The 20,539-nt window shown below is 40.8% G+C and overlaps 1 protein-coding gene across 9 annotated transcripts in view; it reads left to right on the top strand.

Moving 5' to 3' along the window:
- Positions 1-19,612, top strand: part of NAV3 (neuron navigator 3) — a 445,636-nt gene extending 426,024 nt beyond the window's left edge. For all 9 annotated transcript variants that reach the window (XM_083698859.1, XM_083698858.1, XM_083698861.1 and 6 more), the window contains 10 exons: positions 462-559; positions 1,189-1,284; positions 3,348-3,516; positions 5,334-5,569; positions 6,606-6,760; positions 7,921-7,992; positions 8,829-9,025; positions 10,861-10,979; positions 12,512-12,709; positions 16,720-19,612. In XM_083698859.1, coding sequence (XP_083554985.1) covers positions 462-559; positions 1,189-1,284; positions 3,348-3,516; positions 5,334-5,569; positions 6,606-6,760; positions 7,921-7,992; positions 8,829-9,025; positions 10,861-10,979; positions 12,512-12,709; positions 16,720-16,839 — 1,460 coding nt within the window. In that variant the 3' untranslated portion in view covers positions 16,840-19,612. The remainder of the gene's footprint in view (positions 1-461; positions 560-1,188; positions 1,285-3,347; positions 3,517-5,333; positions 5,570-6,605; positions 6,761-7,920; positions 7,993-8,828; positions 9,026-10,860; positions 10,980-12,511; positions 12,710-16,719) is intronic.
- The last annotated feature ends 927 nt before the right edge of the window (positions 19,613-20,539 follow it).

Raw genomic sequence — 20,539 nt, 5'->3', positions numbered from 1 at the left:
CTCTGGCCCTTGTAGAACACAGGATACAAGGCATTTGTTTTGTGAGAAACTTAACCTGCTCCCACCTCTGCCTGGTTTTAGCAATGACTCATCAGCTCAAACCAATAAGACAGAGAGAAGTCTAAAGTGTCACACCCATTGTCCGGAAAAGGAACATCTTGGTTCATTTTTAAGCTTTTTATTTTGGTCTTTCCTTTTGGAGAAGTGGTTGCTGCCCCACAGAAAATAATTCTGATATACAAGATTTTAGTGTAACCCCGATTGGGCAGTAGTGTATCAATCCCGAAACATTATGCATTGCTTTTGCCAAAAGATTAAAGGAGAAGTGGCAGTTGGAATATATATTGGGCTTATATTTTTTTTAAAGTACACTTTAGAATTACAAATAAAATCAAATGGGTCTCTTTTGCCAAGCTAAGTAAATTTTAAAAGGGCGTTTTTATTTGTTTCTTGCTTGTTAGATATTTTACTTGAAGATGTTACAGATGGAACTCTCCATAAAGAAGGCCAGAATGTTAAAATTATAGTCACAATAAACAAGGGCTATGGTCGATCCAAGGTACTTTGACTTCCAGGTTATTATTGCTGTGTTCATCATCATAATTGTCCTTATGTTTCTGCTGTTACAAAGGCTGTACTACCCAGTAGTATATTCAATTAAGAGTTCAACAGGGAACATTGACCACAGCCTTTTTAATTTATCGCACCTTGTACCTATAGTTGTGTCATCCTGGCAGTGCCTCTAATTGATGATAAACAGCAAATTGCTCTGCTCTTTCATAGAAGTTCGGGTCTATATGTGTCACAGCATGCTTTTGTTAGATAGGAAACGTAGTTACCTACCTATCCATAAAGCTACTTCTGAATGAAGAGGCCTATTGTGGGCTATATGTTAGTAGTCCCCACAAATTTGCCATTTCAACCTTAGATCTTGCATTAGATGAAATAAAAGGTTGGCACATCACTGAACTAATTTCCAGAAATATCTGCATGCACAGCTGTATATCTTAATTAATATCTTAATTAGTATTAGGTTTGCAACGGTTTTTGTTGTTATAACTGTGGCATATCTCAAAGGAGGATAATGTCTACTTCTGTGGGAAAAATATTCACTAAGTCTTACAAAATAATACTTTAATTGTGTAAGTTCTTCCATATCTCTTCTCTGAATGCCTCTTCTCTTTACAGGAGCAAAAACTGCAGGCATATTTGATAGGATCCATTGGAGTCAGTGGTAAAACAAAATGGGATGTATTAGATGGTGTAATCAGACGGCTCTTTAAGGTAGGACTTTTTTGAGTCAGTTCAGAAGGATGAACCTAGGCTAGGTTTTGTAATGTTTGCCTGGTGTTTAATTTTCTTATTACTCGCAGCTTTGCCAAAACAAATAGATCAGGGCAGGTAAAGGAGGGCTTTTGTATGCAGTGAATCGGTTCTTTTAGGAAGGTAGAGGCTCCTTTTTTACTTCTCCCACCATGAAGGAAACAAAATGCCATAGTGGGGTAGGAGAGCTGAAAATAATGCTAATATGATTCACATCTGGCAACCAATGTACCCCTTTGGTTTCTGTTAGTACATGGCTGGACGAGTCTAAAAAGCCTGGGACACAAATTTTCATGGCCTTCTAGCGGCTATAGTGGTTCATTTACCAAGTAAATTACTGGAAGTGTATACTTGATTCTGACCAAACGAAGCCTACTCATGTTTGCTCTACAACCCCACTCCAACCCATTCAATACAGGTCACCTTGGGGCCTCACATTTTGGAGTGTTTATGGTCAGCCAGCTGACTGAAGTAGCACCTTTAGTCTAACTCCACAGCAGGGCTGTAGCTAAGGAGTAGTGAGGTGGGCCCCCACCAGGGGGGCAGGTGATGGGGGGGCAGTGCAAAATATGTCCATAAATATTGATTATTGCCTCATAAGAAATGGTTTTTAATAGAGGATGAATTGAATGGGAGGAAGGGGGAGATTTAGAAGAGAGGCGGAAAGAAGAGCTAATTTATCCATGGCTAGGGGGTGCAATCTGGATGGTTCTGCAAGATCACCTAGCTATGACTCTGCCCCCCCCCCCCAGTTCCCCAAGCCAGGTAGGCTGGAGCTTGGGTAGAAGCAGATGCTTCAGCAATGGAGCAACTCAGATTGGAGTGTCCCACTCCTTATATGTGTGTCCCACTCCTTATATAGGAGCTGGCTGTGTCACATCCATTCCTGGCTCTTATGTCAAGCTTGGTCTGAGCAGCTGTTTCCATGCACTTACCCTTTTCACACAGCCTCATTCGCAGCTAGCCAGCCACTCTATTGGTGGCTCTAAACTTCCTGCCTGGATCTCCATCTTCTCTGTTTGTGTTGCCCTGGGGAAGATGGAGAGGATTGTCTGGAGCCAACCAGAAACAAATGCAGCTGCTGTGAAGACCCCATTTCTGGGCCAGGGATATCCTTATCTGATGACTCTTCAGAGTCATTGGGAGTCTGAAGATCTGCTGCCAAATTAATTGTTCTGCTATACAGCCAGTGTAAAATTTGAATTTGTCACTCCTTAGACCAGAAATATTGATTAGTTTTACAACATCCAAGTTTGTAAGAACCATTTTACAGATAGGGTGTATTCTGCTTAGGATGGGCTATTCCCTCTGTGCCTTGATGCTATCAGAATTGTGATATACATATATATTGAGGTCAATGTACACAGAAACAAAATGTTTGCCTTTAAATGGAATGTGAGTATCTACACATCAATATGGGAGAAACTATAGAAATTGAACCTGTGTTCTTTAAGATGTCATAAAAATTTTTCTCAGGGTATGTCTGCACTACATACATATTCAAAATTTCCTTCATCCATTGAAGCTTATTGTTCATAAAATGGCTAGCACCATTTTATCTTAAATTTTGATGACCTCAGAAAACCAGTTGCTAAGCTGGAATGTATGTTTGGATGAGCATCAGCATGCAAACCACACATTCTCTTGGAAGCGAGATAGGCAATGTGCCAACTTGTATACTTAATGTGCAGCCAAATGCCCAGTTCAGTTCAGCTCTTCTCTTGTTTAAAGTATTGTTAAGCCCCTTCTTTAATCTGATTCCCTTTTATTCATTGCTTCATGAGTATTTCATATATTTTATGTTATGGTAAATGTCAAAATGTCTGAAGATTGTATGAGCCCCAGTGGGAAATATATAAAAAAAAATGCTTTCTGACATTTACACCTAAAGCATGGTGAGTGTTCTTTATCTGTAAATGATGGAAATGAGTGTGACATTTAAACAAGTGGGTGCATTTAATTCTTCTATCCTTGTGTCACATATAATGGCTGCTGCATATGTATTTTGTCTTTTCTCATTTCAGGAATATGTTTTCCGAGTGGATCCAGCTACTAGCCTTGGTTTAGGTTCAGACTGTATTGCTAGTTATTGTATAGGTGATGTCATTCGATCCCAAAGCCAAGAAGTGCCTGAATTGCTACCTTGTGGGTATCTGGTTGGAGATAATAATATAATCACTGTGAACCTTAAAGGTAAAATTATGCTATATTTTATTCCCTTCCTCTGCATGTATTTTCCTCCTTGAAGCTTCTTTTTAGCACAGTATAATTCCTTTATCTTACAAACACATACATGCGCTTGGGTAGCATCCCAGTTGTGTTACTAAATTTACAGCTATAAGTAAAGTTAACTATGCAAAATGAGCTTCTGAATTTATGGGATCCCTAAAGCAAGCAGGACCTCTTTTTGGTAGCTGTCCATAAATATTGTTATGATATTTTTGGGGGGTGGGGGTTAGGCTGAATGCCTGGGCCTCCTTCTAATTCCTGTATCCAGCACAGATTCAGTTGCTGGAATAGCCAGGCCAGCCTAGGTGATGGGCCGTTAACAGAACAAAAGAAAGGTGCTCTGTGCCAGATGACAAATGGGTGGGGCCCCTCCTCCAACGCTCATTTAGAAGGCCAGAGCCTGAGTTTTTAGGGCAGAATTTGCTGCTTTGTGATCTGGAGACTAGAGAAAAAGCAGAAGGTCAGAGAGCAATGTTCGATTTCTGTTTGAATTGAAGGCTGAAGTTATGGGAGAAGCAGTACCCTTTTGAGCTGTTAATACAGTGGTACCTCAGGTTAAGTACTTAATTTGTTCCGGAGGTCCGTACTTAACCTGAAACTGTTCTTAACCTGAAGCACCACTTTAGCTAATGGGGCCTCCTGCTGCTGCACAATTTCTGTACTCATCCTGAAGCAAAGTTCTTAACCTGAAGCACTATTTCTGGGTTAGCGGAGTCTGTAACCTGAAGCATATGTAACCCGAGGTACCACTGTACAGTATTGTGAACCCCTCCATCATAGGCTCGGGTTGTATAGATGTGTAAACAAACCATGTATCATAAAGACACTCACATCATTTGCTATGCCTGATTCCCAAAAGGAAACACAAATAGGGATAAGCACGTGAAACCCCTGGAATTTCAGATATTAGGGTGGCATGTAACAATATTTATCATATTCAAAATCTGCATCAAGCCATCTGGTGTTTTTATAGTTAACATGTACATGTTAAGGTCCTTTTCCATCCAAAGGATTTATGTGGCAGCAGCCATCTTTCTTTTAAATATGTCATTCCCTCACCCCATATGACCCCAGTCTACCACACCATGAGTAAATGTGATAACACTGGGGGTGCGGGGGGGGGGGTGTATAGAGAATAATTTAGTGATGAGAGGATGCAGTTGTGTAGTTTCAAGAACTGTTGCACCCTAGACTGATGATGACTTGCTTTGCTTTGCATCTGAAACCAGTACAGAAGAGGACTTTAATATAACAATGAACGGTTAGAATTCCAAATCAATCACTTCAGATAGGGACTTTAAATATTTCATATAGCCATGGGGGCATTCTATTTTCAGGGTCTTCAAAAAGACTTTGTGTCATTTGGTGTGATATCTCTCTCCTGCTAACCCTTGCTGCTGTCGCTTTGACCTTTTTCTTTTAAATGCCTCAAACATTTCAGATATACATCACTGCCTCAATGAGTTTTCGCTTCACATTTGCTTTGATTGCATTGCTACCACTCATTGAGTCATGTGGCGAAGGCACTGTTTAATCTTTTTCTGGCCCCAAGGAAAGGTCTGTGCACTTCTAGTGCTTTTCAGATGCTGGAAAAAAGGTTTGTATTAAGGGCATTTACCTGCTGTCAACATTTCAAAAACTAGAAGGGGGGGGGGGGAGTAAGTATTAAAAGTTCCTTCTCTTAAATAATTCCATGTTTTGCCAAAAACAACGAGATAGAGAAAAATAGATTTCCTCTCCTCACCCCCTACCATTTCTTCTCCCCCCTATCTAATTTTCAGGAGTAGAAGAAAATAGTTTGGACAGCTTTGTGTTTGATACATTAATTCCTAAACCAATTAGCCAGCGGTACTTTAACTTACTGATGGAGCATCACAGAATTATCCTGTCAGGACCTAGTGGCACTGGGAAGACCTATTTAGCCAACAGGCTTGCGGAATATGTGATAACGAAGTCTGGCAGGAAAAAAATGGAAGATGCCATTGCTACTTTTAATGTAGATCACAAATCAAGCAAGGTAAGACATAAAAAGAAACAACAGCTATCAACTGTACAGTTTTTAAGAAACTGCAGAGGTTTCATTATATGCCATGGACTTATGTAATTGTTGATGTTTCCTTTTGTTCTTTTTATTTTTATTTAAGATTTCCCAGCATAGTCTAAATACAGTGGCCATTTGTGATTGCAAATACAAAGAAATCAAGGTGTTTTATCAGCATCAGTTAGCATATTGAAAGTTAAATCTCCAATCTCAGCTTTTTTCTTTTTAAAAAAACAACATTTATTCAAAACCATTCAGAATATGGAAATTTTTCAGTAACCACAGTGGATCAAAAATGACACAGTCAGAAACTTGCAATATCAACCTTATCATCCCACCATTTTCATGCTTTCTGTCATGTTACAAAGATTGTGCCAGTGTTGGTGTACATGATAAAAAATCTGTCTTCAAAAATTTAACCAACACACTCATACATTGTATATTTGATGCCCCACCTAATTCACAACCTGCAGCTTTTTAGAGAAAATGAATTACTTTGATTGAAGAAATCCTTCCATCTTACCTAGAAAGTGAATGAGTAATTCCATTGCTCATTCAGTTGTATTATGGAAGGTGAAATTGGAATCTGCCAACTTGGGCCATCTCTAGCCTCCACATGTCCAGCAAAGGATGTAAAAAGGGGTTCTACACACATACAACTCTATGTGTGGGGCACTTCCACTCAGAAACTCTGCATGAAGCTCCTTTCACACCTTCTTCTGAAGGTACAGAGGTCAGGGTAGGGCAAGCAAATAGAAACCAACTCTCTGAGGTGTGATACGTCTTATAAGGCTCCCCTTGTGGTTCAGATAGTTAGACTTAACTAGGATCCTGTTACTGAAAACCGATTTTTAAAAAAGGAAAAAAGAAAAGAATGCTCAGAGCAAGTACCTCAGGCTGACATTGTCAAAAATGGTTTAAGTAGCAATTTGTTTTAGTAGAAGCTTCGCAACTGTGAGGCTGTTAGTTAAGCATCTTCTGTTTTACTGGGTTCTTCCTTCTTTTCTTTAAGGATGTGCAACAATACCTTGCCAATTTGGCTGAACAATGCAGTGCTGATAACAGTAGTGCTGACCTTCCTGTGGTAATAATTCTTGACAACCTCCATCATGTTGGTTCTTTGAGTGACATCTTCAATGGTTTCCTCAATTGTAAATATAACAAATGGTAGGTTTGCTCTTTACCTTGTTTGGAATATGCTGAGTGGAAGTCATTGGTGTGGTACGGTTGCTGGCTGGAGCTGACGGGAGTTTTAATCCAAAAAGCTTTAAAGCATTTATTTGTGCATGTCACAACACAATTAAATAAGAACCTGTATTCTCAATAGCAGTGAAAGCTTAATATTCTGCTATCATAGATATGGCTGTTATAAATTGCTGTCACTTCAAATAAGCACTTCATACGATTTCATATAAGTAACTGCACCCTATAAATTCATATGAACAAGCATAGCTTGTCTCTAAGATCTTGGCAACAGTGACAAGCTATGCTTGTTTGTGAGTCCAGTTATGAGTCTTCTACATTGTAGAATCCAAGCCCTGCTAGCCTAGAATGAAATGAAACTGATCAGTGTGTCCCAGGGCCATTACACACCCGTTTTAGAGAGATGACGGAAGTGAAGGTAACGCCTGGTAAACAGTAGAGTGGCAGCAGTGAGAAAAAGATGATGTTGCAGTGTGTGGTAGAAATAAGCTCAGCTGAGTCATTGCTCAGCTCTGACACACAGAAAATTCCTTTATGCAATGCAAATTAACACATTGAAAAATGAATAGAAGGAAGAGGACATTAAAAATGAACATTCTTGGTCATTAGATCTCCAGAGGCCTTTCTCTGGCTGCCCCGCCTTTGATAGTTAGGGAGTGACTATCAGATAACTGGTTTCCTTGTAGCACTGACAGACAGGTAGACAGGGTAGGTAGGATTTGGGAGACAGACCAGCAGATGTAAGGTGAAAACATTGTATTCATTTTTGGCCATGTTTTGATTTTTACTTATTTATTACATATATACCCCATGTTTTTGTTTAAGAAATGATAAAGGCCAATAACAAGAAAACCCAAAGCATAACAATAACTAATGTTGCAATAAATATAATAAAACCTAATAAAAATCGGGGGGGGGGGGTTAACAATGATTTTAATGTAGCCTTTTGCTTTTTATTTTCATGCTGCAAAAACATAGTTTTCCTGAATTTGATATTTTATCATATTTTAATGGTGGTTTTATGTTGGGGGGGGGGGTTTCCAATTCCGCCTAACATTTAAAAACAAATAAATGACAAGATGTAAATGTGTTAAATTAATTGGCAGCTCTATTTATTTCTGTAGTCCCTATATTATTGGAACTATGAACCAGGGAGTTTCATCTTCACCTAACCTTGAACTGCATCAAAATTTCAGGTAAAAAATTGTGTTTAAAAATGCTTCTTCTGATCTAGGTTTAAACCTTTGAGGTTATATATATATATATATATATATATATATATGGTGTGTGTGTGTGTGTGTGTGTTGTAACAGGTCTGCTCTTTCTGATGTGGATACACATCTGGAAGCCACCACATAGATGTGTTTCCAGATAGTCCTAAAATAAAACGATAGTTAAATGCCAAGTGGTGTTTAGTAACATATGAAAGGAGACCATGCATTTTCACCACATTTACAAGGCACCAAGGTAGTAAAACTGCTGTGCACTCTGTCCAAATAGTTTGGGATACTGATGCCAAAAAGGTCACCTTTGCAGGGTTGGAAAAAAATATATGTGCATAGATAACCAGACAGAGAATTAATTAGATTCTCACTGAGCTTAGGGCCTGATATTGAAGAGAATCTATGAGTTATGAGGAAGAAATTTAAGAATCATGCTCCTGTGGCAGTTCTACTGTCTAGCTCAGCAGCTTGTTTACAGACAGTGGCCAACCAAGTGCCACAGGCACGCTCAAGAAGGGTTCACCATCCCCTGTTGATAATTCCTAGCATCTGGTAGTCAGAGATACACTATCTCTGAACACAGAGGATGCTGTCAGGTCTCCTAGAGGACTGAAGCCCAAATCTTCCACGTAATTGTTTCACATTTTCTTTTTAGCCAGTTAAGCTTGCGCCTATCACATTGGCCGATAATAATAATATTGTTTGTAGCTTAATTATGCAGTGTGTGAAGAGGCGCAATCTATCCATTTTAGTGGATTGCCCAGAGTTCCTGTAATGTGAATACGTTCTCTGATTCTTTCCCTGCATAGGTGGGTGCTGTGTGCCAACCACATGGAGCCTGTCAAAGGGTTCTTATCCAGGTATCTGAGAAGGAAACTGATTGAGACAGAAATAGAGAGGAGCGCACGCAATAATGACCTCATCAAAATAATTGACTGGATTCCGAAGACATGGCATCATCTGAACAGCTTCTTAGAAACGCACAGTTCTTCTGATGTAACCATCGGTGAGGCCTTTCTTCAATTAATAATGCAAATTATGGGACAAAAACGGGATCTTGAGGCTTATCTAAACTTACAGGCTTACCGTGAGTCTGCTTCACTGATGTCAAATTAATTGGCAGCTGACCTTTTGTGCTCAAACAAAACATCTAGGAGTGGATTGGGCTCCAAGTTAGCAAACTTGGTAATGCTGCTTACAGTTTGAAAAAAATCCTACTAAAATGAAAAGGACATGTAATTGCTCACTCATGCTACACAACTGCAGTTTGCTAGTTGAGTTTTTTCTTCCTTTGTCCTTTTACTGCTTGTCCATTTTTCAAAAGGTTTCTGGGATTCTTTCTAACTTTCTGCCCCTTTAACATATTTCCCCTTGTTGTCTGACTTTCATTAGCACAGTACTAGTGCACAGCTGTAGATTTATTTCACAAATTAAAACAGGGATATCACATTCTGAACAAATTCACAAGACTGCATGATCTGTGGTTGTTTTTAGAACTGAGATGTAACTCACCCCCATTTTCTCAGGCCCATTCAACCACCATGAAAGCGGGGTGGATGCACTGGTGGAGGAAGATGAGTGTGGGGGGAGTGCACCGCCCCCGGCAGCTCGATCCTGGTGGGGTGCCATCGTGGCTCCCCCTCCCCCACTGGGCACCACATCCCTGCGGGCAGCGCAACACGCCCCCAGGATGCACACCAGCGCTGCCCCAACCTGCTCTCCACCCCCCGGTGCCGGAGCAAGAAGCTCTGGCACTGGGTGGATAAATATTTAGTGACTTGTGAATTGGCTTTCTTTTAAAATAATAAATAAATGGGGAGGGGTTCCCTTAGCTTTAAATATGATGTGTGGGAGGGGTTTCCCCCTTCTTCTTTTAAGCTGCAGCAATAACAATAAAAATAGTGGATGGTGCATGAGGTGAAGCCTTAGCTAGTGCAGTTGAATTGCTGGTCAGAACATCCCTGGGAATGTCCTAGCCTGCAAGCAATTAAAGCATTGTAAAAATAACAGCTCAGTTTTCCTTAGCACTAAACTATGCTTTATTGTCCTTCTATAATGTCAAATACACTAAGTCAATGGTAATTAGAGGGCTATGATCCATCTGCCACTGTTGGCCTCTGTGACATCAGAGCATGGCAGCCAATGACATTAAGAGAAGCACTGGGGACAGATAAGACTAAGGCTAAGATAGGCAACATAATTTTACATTTTTAAAAGAGAGAGATTTTTAAAATTCAGCTTTTCTCTATAAGCATTCCCAATTGGCCACAATTTACTTTGACATTTGCCATGTAGCAGCTGGCAGCTGCTGCAACATAGACAAGCAAGTGAAATAAGTTCAGCATATTTATGCAACAGCATGCCTTGCTTTCAGAAGAAATGAGTACAGTATTGTGTCATTTCTCCCAACGTAAACAAACACAATATAGAACCTATGAAGGAGTTGGATTTTAATAAAAGCAGAGCTCATATTTTCTATGTTGCAAACTACCAAAATAATGCCAGATATTGCCCTTTTCTTCTTATTCTTTACAAAACATGTTGTCATATCTTATGTACAAGCAGCAAGCTAAATGCAAGAAAATGCCACTATATGTTTTGAAGAATTGTTTGAATAGCCCTCATCGTGAATGTGGAATGTTAACTTCAGGGATGGGAAATCTGCCACCAACCATGTGTGATTGGACCCCAACTCCTATCCACCCCTTCCAGCATGGCCAGTGGTCAGGGATAATGGGAGCTGTAGTCCAACAACATCAGGAGGGCCATAATATCCCCCCTGTCTGCTTTAAACAGCTTGCTGAGTTCCTGTTTTCTAACAAAAAATAATTCCTATCTTAGGTCCTCGCCTTTTTCTGCCCTGCCCTATAGACGTTGATGGTTCCAGAGTGTGGTTCACAGACCTCTGGAATTATTCCTTGGTACCATATATTATGGAAGCTGTGAGAGAAGGACTTCAGGTAAGACTTTAAAAACAGATGCCAAAATTGTAAAAAGCATATGCATTTCCCAATGGATATTTTTACTTTTTTTTACAAGACACTTCTGGCTGATCTGTGACAGAGGGAAACTGAAATATATCTGCATCAGCTTTATGTGCCCATTTTCATCCTCTTGCTGCATAGTACATATCTGGAGGAGAATGAATTCCTTCTAAATTTAGAGCTTCGCTTGAGCAATCCTTTGTCCTTAATTAAGAAAGAAGAAGAGGGAGAAAGAGACAAAATTACTTTTATGTATTTAGTGGTTTATTGCCTGAATGGCTTTTGCATAGGAGAAAGTGGGTGGTTCTGGCACTGTGAAATATTGAAGTGCTTGTTATTTCATTCTCAGACTGAACCTTGGGTTTATAAATTTCTGGTTATGGCACAATAATCACTAAAAGTGATCTAGTTATATTGGCAACTAGCACTCACCCAAAATATTAACTACTTCCATTTTTTTCATCATTGAGAGGTAGTGTGGTGTAGTGCTTAGAGCACCTGACTATGACATGGGAAGCCACAGTTCAAATACCCTCTTGGCCATGAAGCATGCTGGTTGACCTTTGACCAATTACTGCCTTTCAGCATAACCTGCCTCACAGGGTTGTAGTAAGGCTTACTTGAGGAGGGGAAGAGAACCATGTACACCACCTTGAACAACTTTGTGGAAAAAGTGGGATATAAATGCAATAACATGTTGCATCAATTGTAACATGTTAATTATAAAGATATTGGCTTGTCAAAAAGTCACAATTGAAGCATCTTGAATTGTTTAAATATTACACTGATTTTTCGAAAGTCCTTTCAAGAAAGATTCCAAAAAAAAAAGCAGCAGCATCTACAACCATCCAAAGACACTAAAATGGCATCTTCATGGCACTGAGAATTTCAGGCTTTGAAAATACAACTAATATGTGGCCAAACTATGCATTGTGCCAAGTGTTGTGTTGTATTTAATTGTATATTTAAACAAGTGTGGAGCTGATCAGGATAGGGACTGTGGGATGTGGGAATTTAACCCTGTGACCCCCTGCCCTAGACAAAACTGCTTCCCTTCTGACTGTATCCTATATGTCAGCCAAAAAATGTGGATGCATTTTGGGTTGGGAGGAATTTTGAGATTATGGAGGCATGAAACTCACTGGCATTCTTCACTACTGCCAGCTGCCATTTTTCTTCCCCAGAAAAGACTAGAAGAACATTATGTCATGGCATAATGTCATTCAGATGGGCGTTCTGGGGAGAAATGACAGTATCCATTAGAAGCTGCCATTCCCTCCCCCCACCCTACATGACATCATTCTGGGGAGGGGGCAAAATTGCCTGCCAGCCCCAGTGAGGTTGAGTTTCTATCACCTGAAAATGCAAAAGGGAGAGTTAATGAACCTCGTCCCATTTTGTTGTCATGCAACAAATTTGGGCCAAAAGGTCTTGCACTACCATGCTGAACATTCTCCAACTGAAATTAAACGACCCATTTGTTTTTCTATTTTGCAATGGACACTTAGATGTATGGCAAACGAGCACCTTGGGAAGATCCTTCAAAGTGGATAGCAGATACTTGTCCATGGAGTTCACTGCAGCATGACTGGTCATCATTGCTTCAGTTGAGACCTGAAGATGTTGGTTATGAAGGTTATGCATCTGCCAAAGAAGGAACCACTTCAAAGCACATTCCACAGACAGATTCAGAAGGAGACCCTTTGGTAAAATTATTATTATTATTATGCTATTATTATTGGTGAGAGCCTACATAGTGGGAGAGGCCATCTACTCACACAGCAGGGTTTATCCTTCCTCTCCATTTCCCTGTAGCCCCCTCACAAAACACCAAAAACTGCTCCAGAGGATTAAGGGAACCTCCAGAACATATTTGGGTGCTGGAGGGGAGAGAAGAAAAACCAGAAATTCAGTTAAGCAATCAGTTTTGCTTTGCACAAATAGGTGGACATTGCCTTGTGGAAGTATGTAGACATGTTTTTCTTTTTCAGCAAGTTCAAGTCAAAAAGGTGGTTGGCTATTTATTATCAATTTCTGCGTACCTTATTTTTTGCTCCATAAGACACACTTTTCCCCTCCTAAAAAGTAAGGGGAAATGTTTGTGCGTCTTATGGAGCGAATGCAGGCAGGAGGCTCTGTTCAGCGCTCCCTTTAAAGAGCCGCGTGGAGCGTGTGTGCGGCTCTTGGGTGCTCTTTAAAGGGAGTGCGGCTCGTGGGGGAGCCTTAGCCGCACGCAACCTCTCCCGGGCAGGGGATGAAGGCTCCCCTTGCCTGGGAGAGGCTGCGCGCGGCCAAGCAAGCCGCCAGGACAGTGAGTGGGGTCAGATGCGCGAAGCCTCCGCAGGGCAGTGGGATGAAGGCTCCCCACTGCCCTGCGGAGGCTTCCCATGGCTAAGCGAGAAGCTAGAACAGCTAGAGGGAGCACTGCACAGCACTGGCTTAGCCATGTGAAGCCTCCGCAGGGCTCAGGGAGCCTTCATCCCACTACCCTGCGGAGGCTTCGCACATCTATCCTTGGCTTCTGCGGGAGATGGTGGAAGGGACAGAGTGCGCGGCTCTTGGGGGGAAAGCTATGGTCCAGTGTGTCTAATAGAGCGAAAAATATGGTAAGTCTCACAATTAAACACCACACTGCACTTCCTAGACTTTTTCTGCTCACTGCTTTTTTGACTCCCTTCTTTCCATACGATGCTGTCTCTGCTCTTTCCTTCATCCCCTTCATTCCTTGCTTTCAGTTAACTTTCTACTCTCTCCTCTTTTCTTGACTCGCCTTTTTTGTGTTGGCCCAGCCACTGGCGGAGGAAGAGGAGTACAGGGGGAGCGCACCGCCCCCGGCAGTGTGATCCCAGCAGGGGGCCATCACGGCTGCCCCCACTGCCCCCAGGATGCGCACCAGCCCCGCCCTGCCTGCTCTCTGCCCCCCCCCCCCCAGTGCTGGAGCATGAAGCTCCACCACTGGGCCCAGCTTCCTGATCTTTTATTTCAATATAATTACTTGAGGTTTAAAAATCACCCTTACTCCCCAAGTAGCTTGCCCATAAGAGAACAAGGGAGGTGTTCATGGTGAGTTCCAGCAATTCTTTTTCTAGAAAAAAAATAGCATCGCTCATGCATATATATACTTTTCCTCCAAATAGTCTTGGGTTATTATATGGTTGCTTTAAATTGTCATCTGCCTCCATATAGTGTACCCAAGATAATATTGGTGTCTATTCACCGTATAAGGGACGCTGTGGTCTAAACCACTGAGCCTAGGGCTTGCCAATCGGAAGGTCGGCGGTTCAAATCCCTGCGACGGGGTGAGCTCCTGTTGCTCAGTTCCAGCTCCTGCCAACCCAGAAGTTCAAAAGCATGTCAAAGTGTAAGTAGATAAATAGGTTCCGCTCTGGCGGGAAGGTAAATGACATGTGCTGCTCTGGTTTTGGCAGTCATGCTGGCCACATGACCTGGAAAAACTGTCTGCGGACAAACATCAGCCAGTAAAGCGAGATGAGTGCCGCAACCCCAGAGTCGTTCATGACTGGACTTAACTGTCAGGGATCCTTTACCTTTACATTTTATTCACCATATACTGCCATAAAACGGATCTAATCAGATTATACAGGATTTGTGCCTGAATGTAACTATTCTTTTAGATTCACATCAAGGAGTTATCATCTCAGGATATCAGTCTATTTCTGTGCCAATTGCAAACATTTTGACCTGCCCTCCTGATGGCCCATCACAATTTAAGAGTGAAAACGAAAAAAAGGGGGGGGGAAGCCCCATATATCCAGGTGAATATTAGAGGTTTAGTGGGTTAAGTGGGGAAAGATCCTGAGAAGCAGCTAAATTAAATGCTGGATCCTCCCTTACACCACTTTAGTGGTATTCTTTATTTCTATATTTATTTTTAATAATTGTGAACCATTTCTATTCAAAAAATTTTTAAAGGAACTGAAGGCAGCTAAAAAAATCAGCAAAGCAATATAAAATAAAACCACCACAACCAAAATTCCACCAACCCCCCCCCCACAAACATTATCAAAATGTTAACATATATAAACAAGGTGCACAACATTATTCAACCCAAAGACTTGTGGCTAGCATACCCTGCAGAGGGGCATACTATATGGTTGTGGCCATTGTAAAGCTAATAAGACCCAAATAAATCTGAGAAGGTACTGGGGCAAGAGAAAGTACATAGCCTACTTTTCATTTCTCGGAAAAACCAAAGCACTTTGTTTCAAATAATGCACTATTTAAAAATGCTGGTGGTGTAAGATCAATTCCCTGAGCAACATGGCGAGAGGGACGATTTCTAAATACCAACTATAATTACAGTAATTTTAGGCACTGAGCATCTTACAGCTCTCCGGGGCTCTTGATGTTAAGTAAGATGTGCTTAAAGGCTCCTCTGGAAACCAGCCTCGCAGCTGTGGCATGCTATTTTCTGTTGCCAAGGTCGGCTCCTGGGCAGCAGATGGTGCTCTTGTATCCAGCAGCTGGCTTCAGTCCACTCCACTTCACTTCCCACCTCCCCTTCTTCTCTAAGATGGTGTGACTGTGTATGCAAAAGTGATTGCATTCCTTTTTATCCCCACAGTGTATTCTGACACCAAAAGCCTAGTCTATTCTTACCTTGGCGTTGGGAGAATGGATTCAGGATCGTAGCTCAGATCAAGAGCTCCCTGTCCTTTAAACACCTTTGAATTCCTGCAGCCTTTGATTCTCTCCAAAGTTACCATTGCTCCCTGCCTGTGGAAAGAAGAGGGATTCAAAAGTTTGCTATCTCAGCCAGCACTGATTTTTCAAAGTGCTGCATCCATCACATGTCCCTGTTGCCTACTCAAAGGCTTGAAAGGAGAGATCGTGTCCTCCAAATCATGGAGAGACACGTGTTGCAGTGAGATCACCAAACTGCCTTCTTCTTGCTGGGGTGGGCCCATATGGATGACCTCCTTGCCTCATTGGTCGCCCCTTTGTTACTGGGGCAGATTTCTGTCAGTTGGGGTTTGATTGGCACATAAGGGGATACTTAAGGGGCTGCATGTGGCGAAATACTTCCTCTTTCGCATCGTACAGTGGATCTCCCACCCTCCCTCCCTATAATTTAAGGTTGTGTTTTTGACCTTGCTATGCCTGTCTAGGGGTCGTCTGTTTTTGGAGCAGGGGCCCAGTAGGAATTTTGCCACTTGGCTGATTGGCTGGTGCCATTTGGTTTTTGCCTACCGTCACAACTTTGTAAAGTTGGCGGTTAGGCCTTGGTTCATCCTTTGGTGGAAGGGATTATGGACTGTCTGTGCCTGCCCCTAAATTTTGTTGCTGCTGCTAGGGAATTCCGTTAAAGGAATCCAGGGGCTCGATTTGTTCTGTCCGATCCCCTCTCAGGGGTAGGACCATGCCGGAGTTCCTGAGAACATCTGGGGTGAACTGAGAGGTGGAAATCTGCCTCTCTGCTCCCCCAGTGTGTTTTCCCTTACTGACCTCTGGAGGTTCCAGTTGTCAGTCCTGTTCCTGCTGGTGCAGGTTCAGGTAGTCTGAACCAATAACTAAGCAACCACTCACATGCTGTAAACAATAAAGTTGTGGCCAAATTAATGCCGAAAATCCTAAACAAATAGTCTGTTTCCTGTGTGATTTATTTTGGAGGGGGTTTGGGGGGTCTTCATACCAACCACTGTTGCCTTCGCTTCTTAACAGCAATGACACCAGTATTTCCTTGTTTCTTCCTCAGATGCACATGCTAATGAGGCTCAAAGAAGCAGCTAATTACTCCAGCGCACAGAGCTGCGACAGCGATACTGCTAGTCACCACGATGATATTCTGGACCCCTCGCTTGAGTCAACTCTCTAGAGAAGAACGGGCCTGGTTATATAGGATGCTGGTTAAACTGTCCCGGCTTTAACTGCTGCAGTGCCGAAGCAGCGCGTGCCAGGGTGGCCCGAGAGAGAGCATGAGTGCAGTGTCATATATAGGCGGTCGACTTATCTCTAGAAAGTCAGGAAAGCAAATCAAAATGGAAAGCTTGAATTAGTTTATTTTCAAGAGATTTCAGTATCAGTGGAGCTGAGTGAGACTCCATCAATCAACTGGAAAGGGCCTTTTAATGGGAGGGGGAGGGGGGACAACTAAGCAGATTGCACATGTGTTAGCCAAACTGGAATCTCCTTGGGGTTGTTTCTTTCTGTCTTTCTTCCTGTCTCAAAAGTTTACAATGCAAGCCTTTGGGTTTTTTTTACACTTCAATTTACTACGAGGTGCTGAATTAGTGGTCTTTGCGATCCTGGTCCTCTAACCTCTGCCAGTGCCCCATGGCACTCATTACAAGACACAACGGTAGTGTTTGAATTGTACACTGCTGCCCCATTCCAAAACGAGTTGGAGAAAGAAAAAGTAAATACAGAAAGCAAACTCCATAAAAGCACAAAACAGTTTTGTGCAATTGCCAGGAAAACGCTACTGTGATATATGCTGGAAAAGTGCCAATTTGATACTAAAGCTGCCAAGTTTGCAGTGATGTGATCCACCAAGGTTTCTGGGTTGTTGTTGTTGTTTTCCTGTACAAATCATCTGTTTTATATACAACTTGTTTTTAGCCGCGAGGGTATTTTTTAAACACCTGCCCACCTCTTAACAAGGGTTTTTTTTACCAATTCTTATCTGACACTGAGTAAAGGCTTTCTTAGGGCTTCGTATGTTTTGAGCCTTTTCAGTGGGGGGAAAAAGAGAACATTTCCTATGGTGCTGTCTCACTGCCTTAAAACCGATTTCTAGAACAATTTTACAGTTGGTTTAATTTGTTAAACCATTGATTATTTACACTGTTTTCTTTCTTCATTTACTCACGAGAGAGCATCAGTGAACACAGTAGCCTCATCTCTGTATATCATGTTTTTTAACGAAGTGGCTAGAAGAACGATCTATTGATATAGATATATAGATAGATTATATATATATATATATAGTATTTTTTATCTTGTGTGAATAGATTACCATCTAAAATATTCAAGTGACCCAGAAGCCACTCCTAATAATAAACAATGATTAATAACAAAACCTGAGACAGTTGGCTTAAGTCCATTTGGTTCTATGAAAAAGAGCTTATTAAAAGAGAGGTGTTTTGGGGAAAATATTATCCAGCAGAGCTGGGTGCACTTGGTGCAGCATGAGCACAAATATTTCTTTATTTTTTTCCCTTCCTCTTCATTCCCCCCCCCCCCCCTAGTTTGAAGCATGCTGTTTTGATTGCAATTGTTGTACATGAAGAAATTCAGCATTATGACACAGTGATTGTCCACTGTGGTTGAGAGAAAAGTTTATACTGTAAAGGGGGAGGGGGGTTGGTTTTGCACAGTCTACTGGGAGGGTCTTGTAATATTAAAAAAAAGCCTTGCACAAATGAAAGCAAACAACAGTGACAGCAACAACAAAAATAAGAAACTGTATTTTATCTTGTTGGTGTTAAGAGATGTTTCATTTACTGAGATTACCTGTATGTTGCAAAAAAATAAAAAAATTAAAAATATCCAGAGCGCAAACCATACAATCTGGAGGTTTTTAAAATATATATATTTAAAAACAATGGTGTGTTTGTCCTGTATTTAGAATTGTTATGACTATGCAGGAGCTATCCATGCTAGAGTGAGCATGTTTCAATCTACATTATAAAAGCCAATACATCTTAGGCAAATACAAAAATGTTGTATATCCTGGCAGACTACACCAGTTTGAATGAAAACTGATCAGAGTAATTGGATATGCCGATTCAACTAAATGAAAGTAATAGAAGGGCTATGGCATTGTGTAGACATGCACTTGTATACTTAGAGCCACAGTCCTGAAATTGCCAACTCTGAGCACATCACGTTCACTTCAATAGGATGCTAGTGGTTGCCTTCCAGATCCAGCTAGCCAGTGAGTACCTTCAGGACATGTAACTGGTGCTACAAACTCCTGTGGCCCATCTACTTTATAAAACAAAGTCAAGGAAATCAGTGTAGTTTTCCTTGCTGCAGCACTGAAGCTACAGGTCCCCTGCATGGTGCTATTGCCCTAATAAATAAAACTCTGATATTATGCACAAAGAATGTAGTCTGAAGTCAGGCACAAATCCTAAATTACTTTCTCATATTGTTAAATGACATGCCACTCTCTGGCAGATGACTAAAACAACAACTGCTCTTTATGATATATGTGGTCTGAAACAACATATAAGCAAACCCATGAATTCCTGCCATTTTGACGCGCACACACAAAATACCTGTATGTATGTACCACATAATACAAATTTCCCTGCAATACATCTCAATGAGTCCACCTAGTTTACAACTTTAAAATGTTTGTGAAACATTTGTCTGTATACATTTTATATTTTGTACATTTTTGATGTAACATATCATGTAAATAGACAGAAACAGTGAGATAAATCATCTGAAAAGTTTTGTAGTCTTTGTAAAGCCCTAATAATAAGTATTTGGTGTCATCAGACTTAACTGGATGATGTATTTTCTATTGATTTGTTGTTCTTCTAGCTTGTAAACCAGCTTGCATATATTTTTTGCAAGTGTGCACACTGTATCTGTCTAAATTATTACTTTGCCATTAAAGTGGAATTATTTATTGACAACTGAGTCTGTTGTCTTTTGCACATTGCAATGTTACTTTCAATAATATATGCATTTTTGCTCACACTAGTTGGTGCATTTATGTACACATTTTTTTAGTCTGACAACTGCATTACAAAAATTGTGGAAATGTGAATTTCAAAGGATCAGTTGTGTTTCAGTTCACATTGTTTCAGGAAGAGTGAAATAGGTAGGTTCACATTAAAATATGAACCAAACCAAATTGTTCCTACTATTTGTACCTCCATGAACCATTTTCACATGTGGAAGCCTCAAATCTGTCACTATGTAGGCCCTGCATATTGTATGATACCTAACTGTAGGTATCCAGAAAGCTCCTAACATGTTAAGTTGTTCACCAAATTGTAGGCTGCTTTTGGTACTTGGATGACTTAAATTCAAAGACAGGGGCGAAAAGGCAGAACTGTTGCATTAAGCAAAATATAAATCCCTCATGGGAAAAGTAATGCTTGCTGAAAAATAGGGAATAGTCACATTTTGGGTGTGGTGGTGGAAGCATGTCAGTATTAAAGCAAACGAAAATGGCATAAGCAGAATGAAACACATTTATATAAGCTGTTTTTACATATGCTATGGAACTCATTCTATTAAAAAAAAGGCATTGCTACAGTATGGATGTACTTCCTCAAATAATTTCTAAATGGTAGTATTATTCAGAATGTGCTTGATTGAATCTCTTCACCTAATTATAGTTTGCAGGGCAGAATGGGAAAAACATAGCAAATCTGCATGCTCCTACTTCTGTATTCAATTATCAATTTATTACAGACATTATTGTTTTTAAAGTGAGTTCTCATACTATTTTGGCTCTTCTGTTTTCAAAACCAGTTTTGACATTCTGGTACCATGATACAGTAGCCAAGACTACTGTTAGAAGAAATCTAGATAAATTAGGAGGACAGGCATAA

Source organism: Podarcis gaigeae (genome assembly GCF_964106915.1).
Source record: "Podarcis gaigeae genome assembly, chromosome: 10".
Classification (NCBI taxonomy): domain Eukaryota; kingdom Metazoa; phylum Chordata; class Lepidosauria; order Squamata; family Lacertidae; genus Podarcis; species Podarcis gaigeae.
The sequence above is the reverse complement of the archived record's forward strand: the minus strand, read 5'-3'. Positions and strand labels throughout refer to the sequence as shown.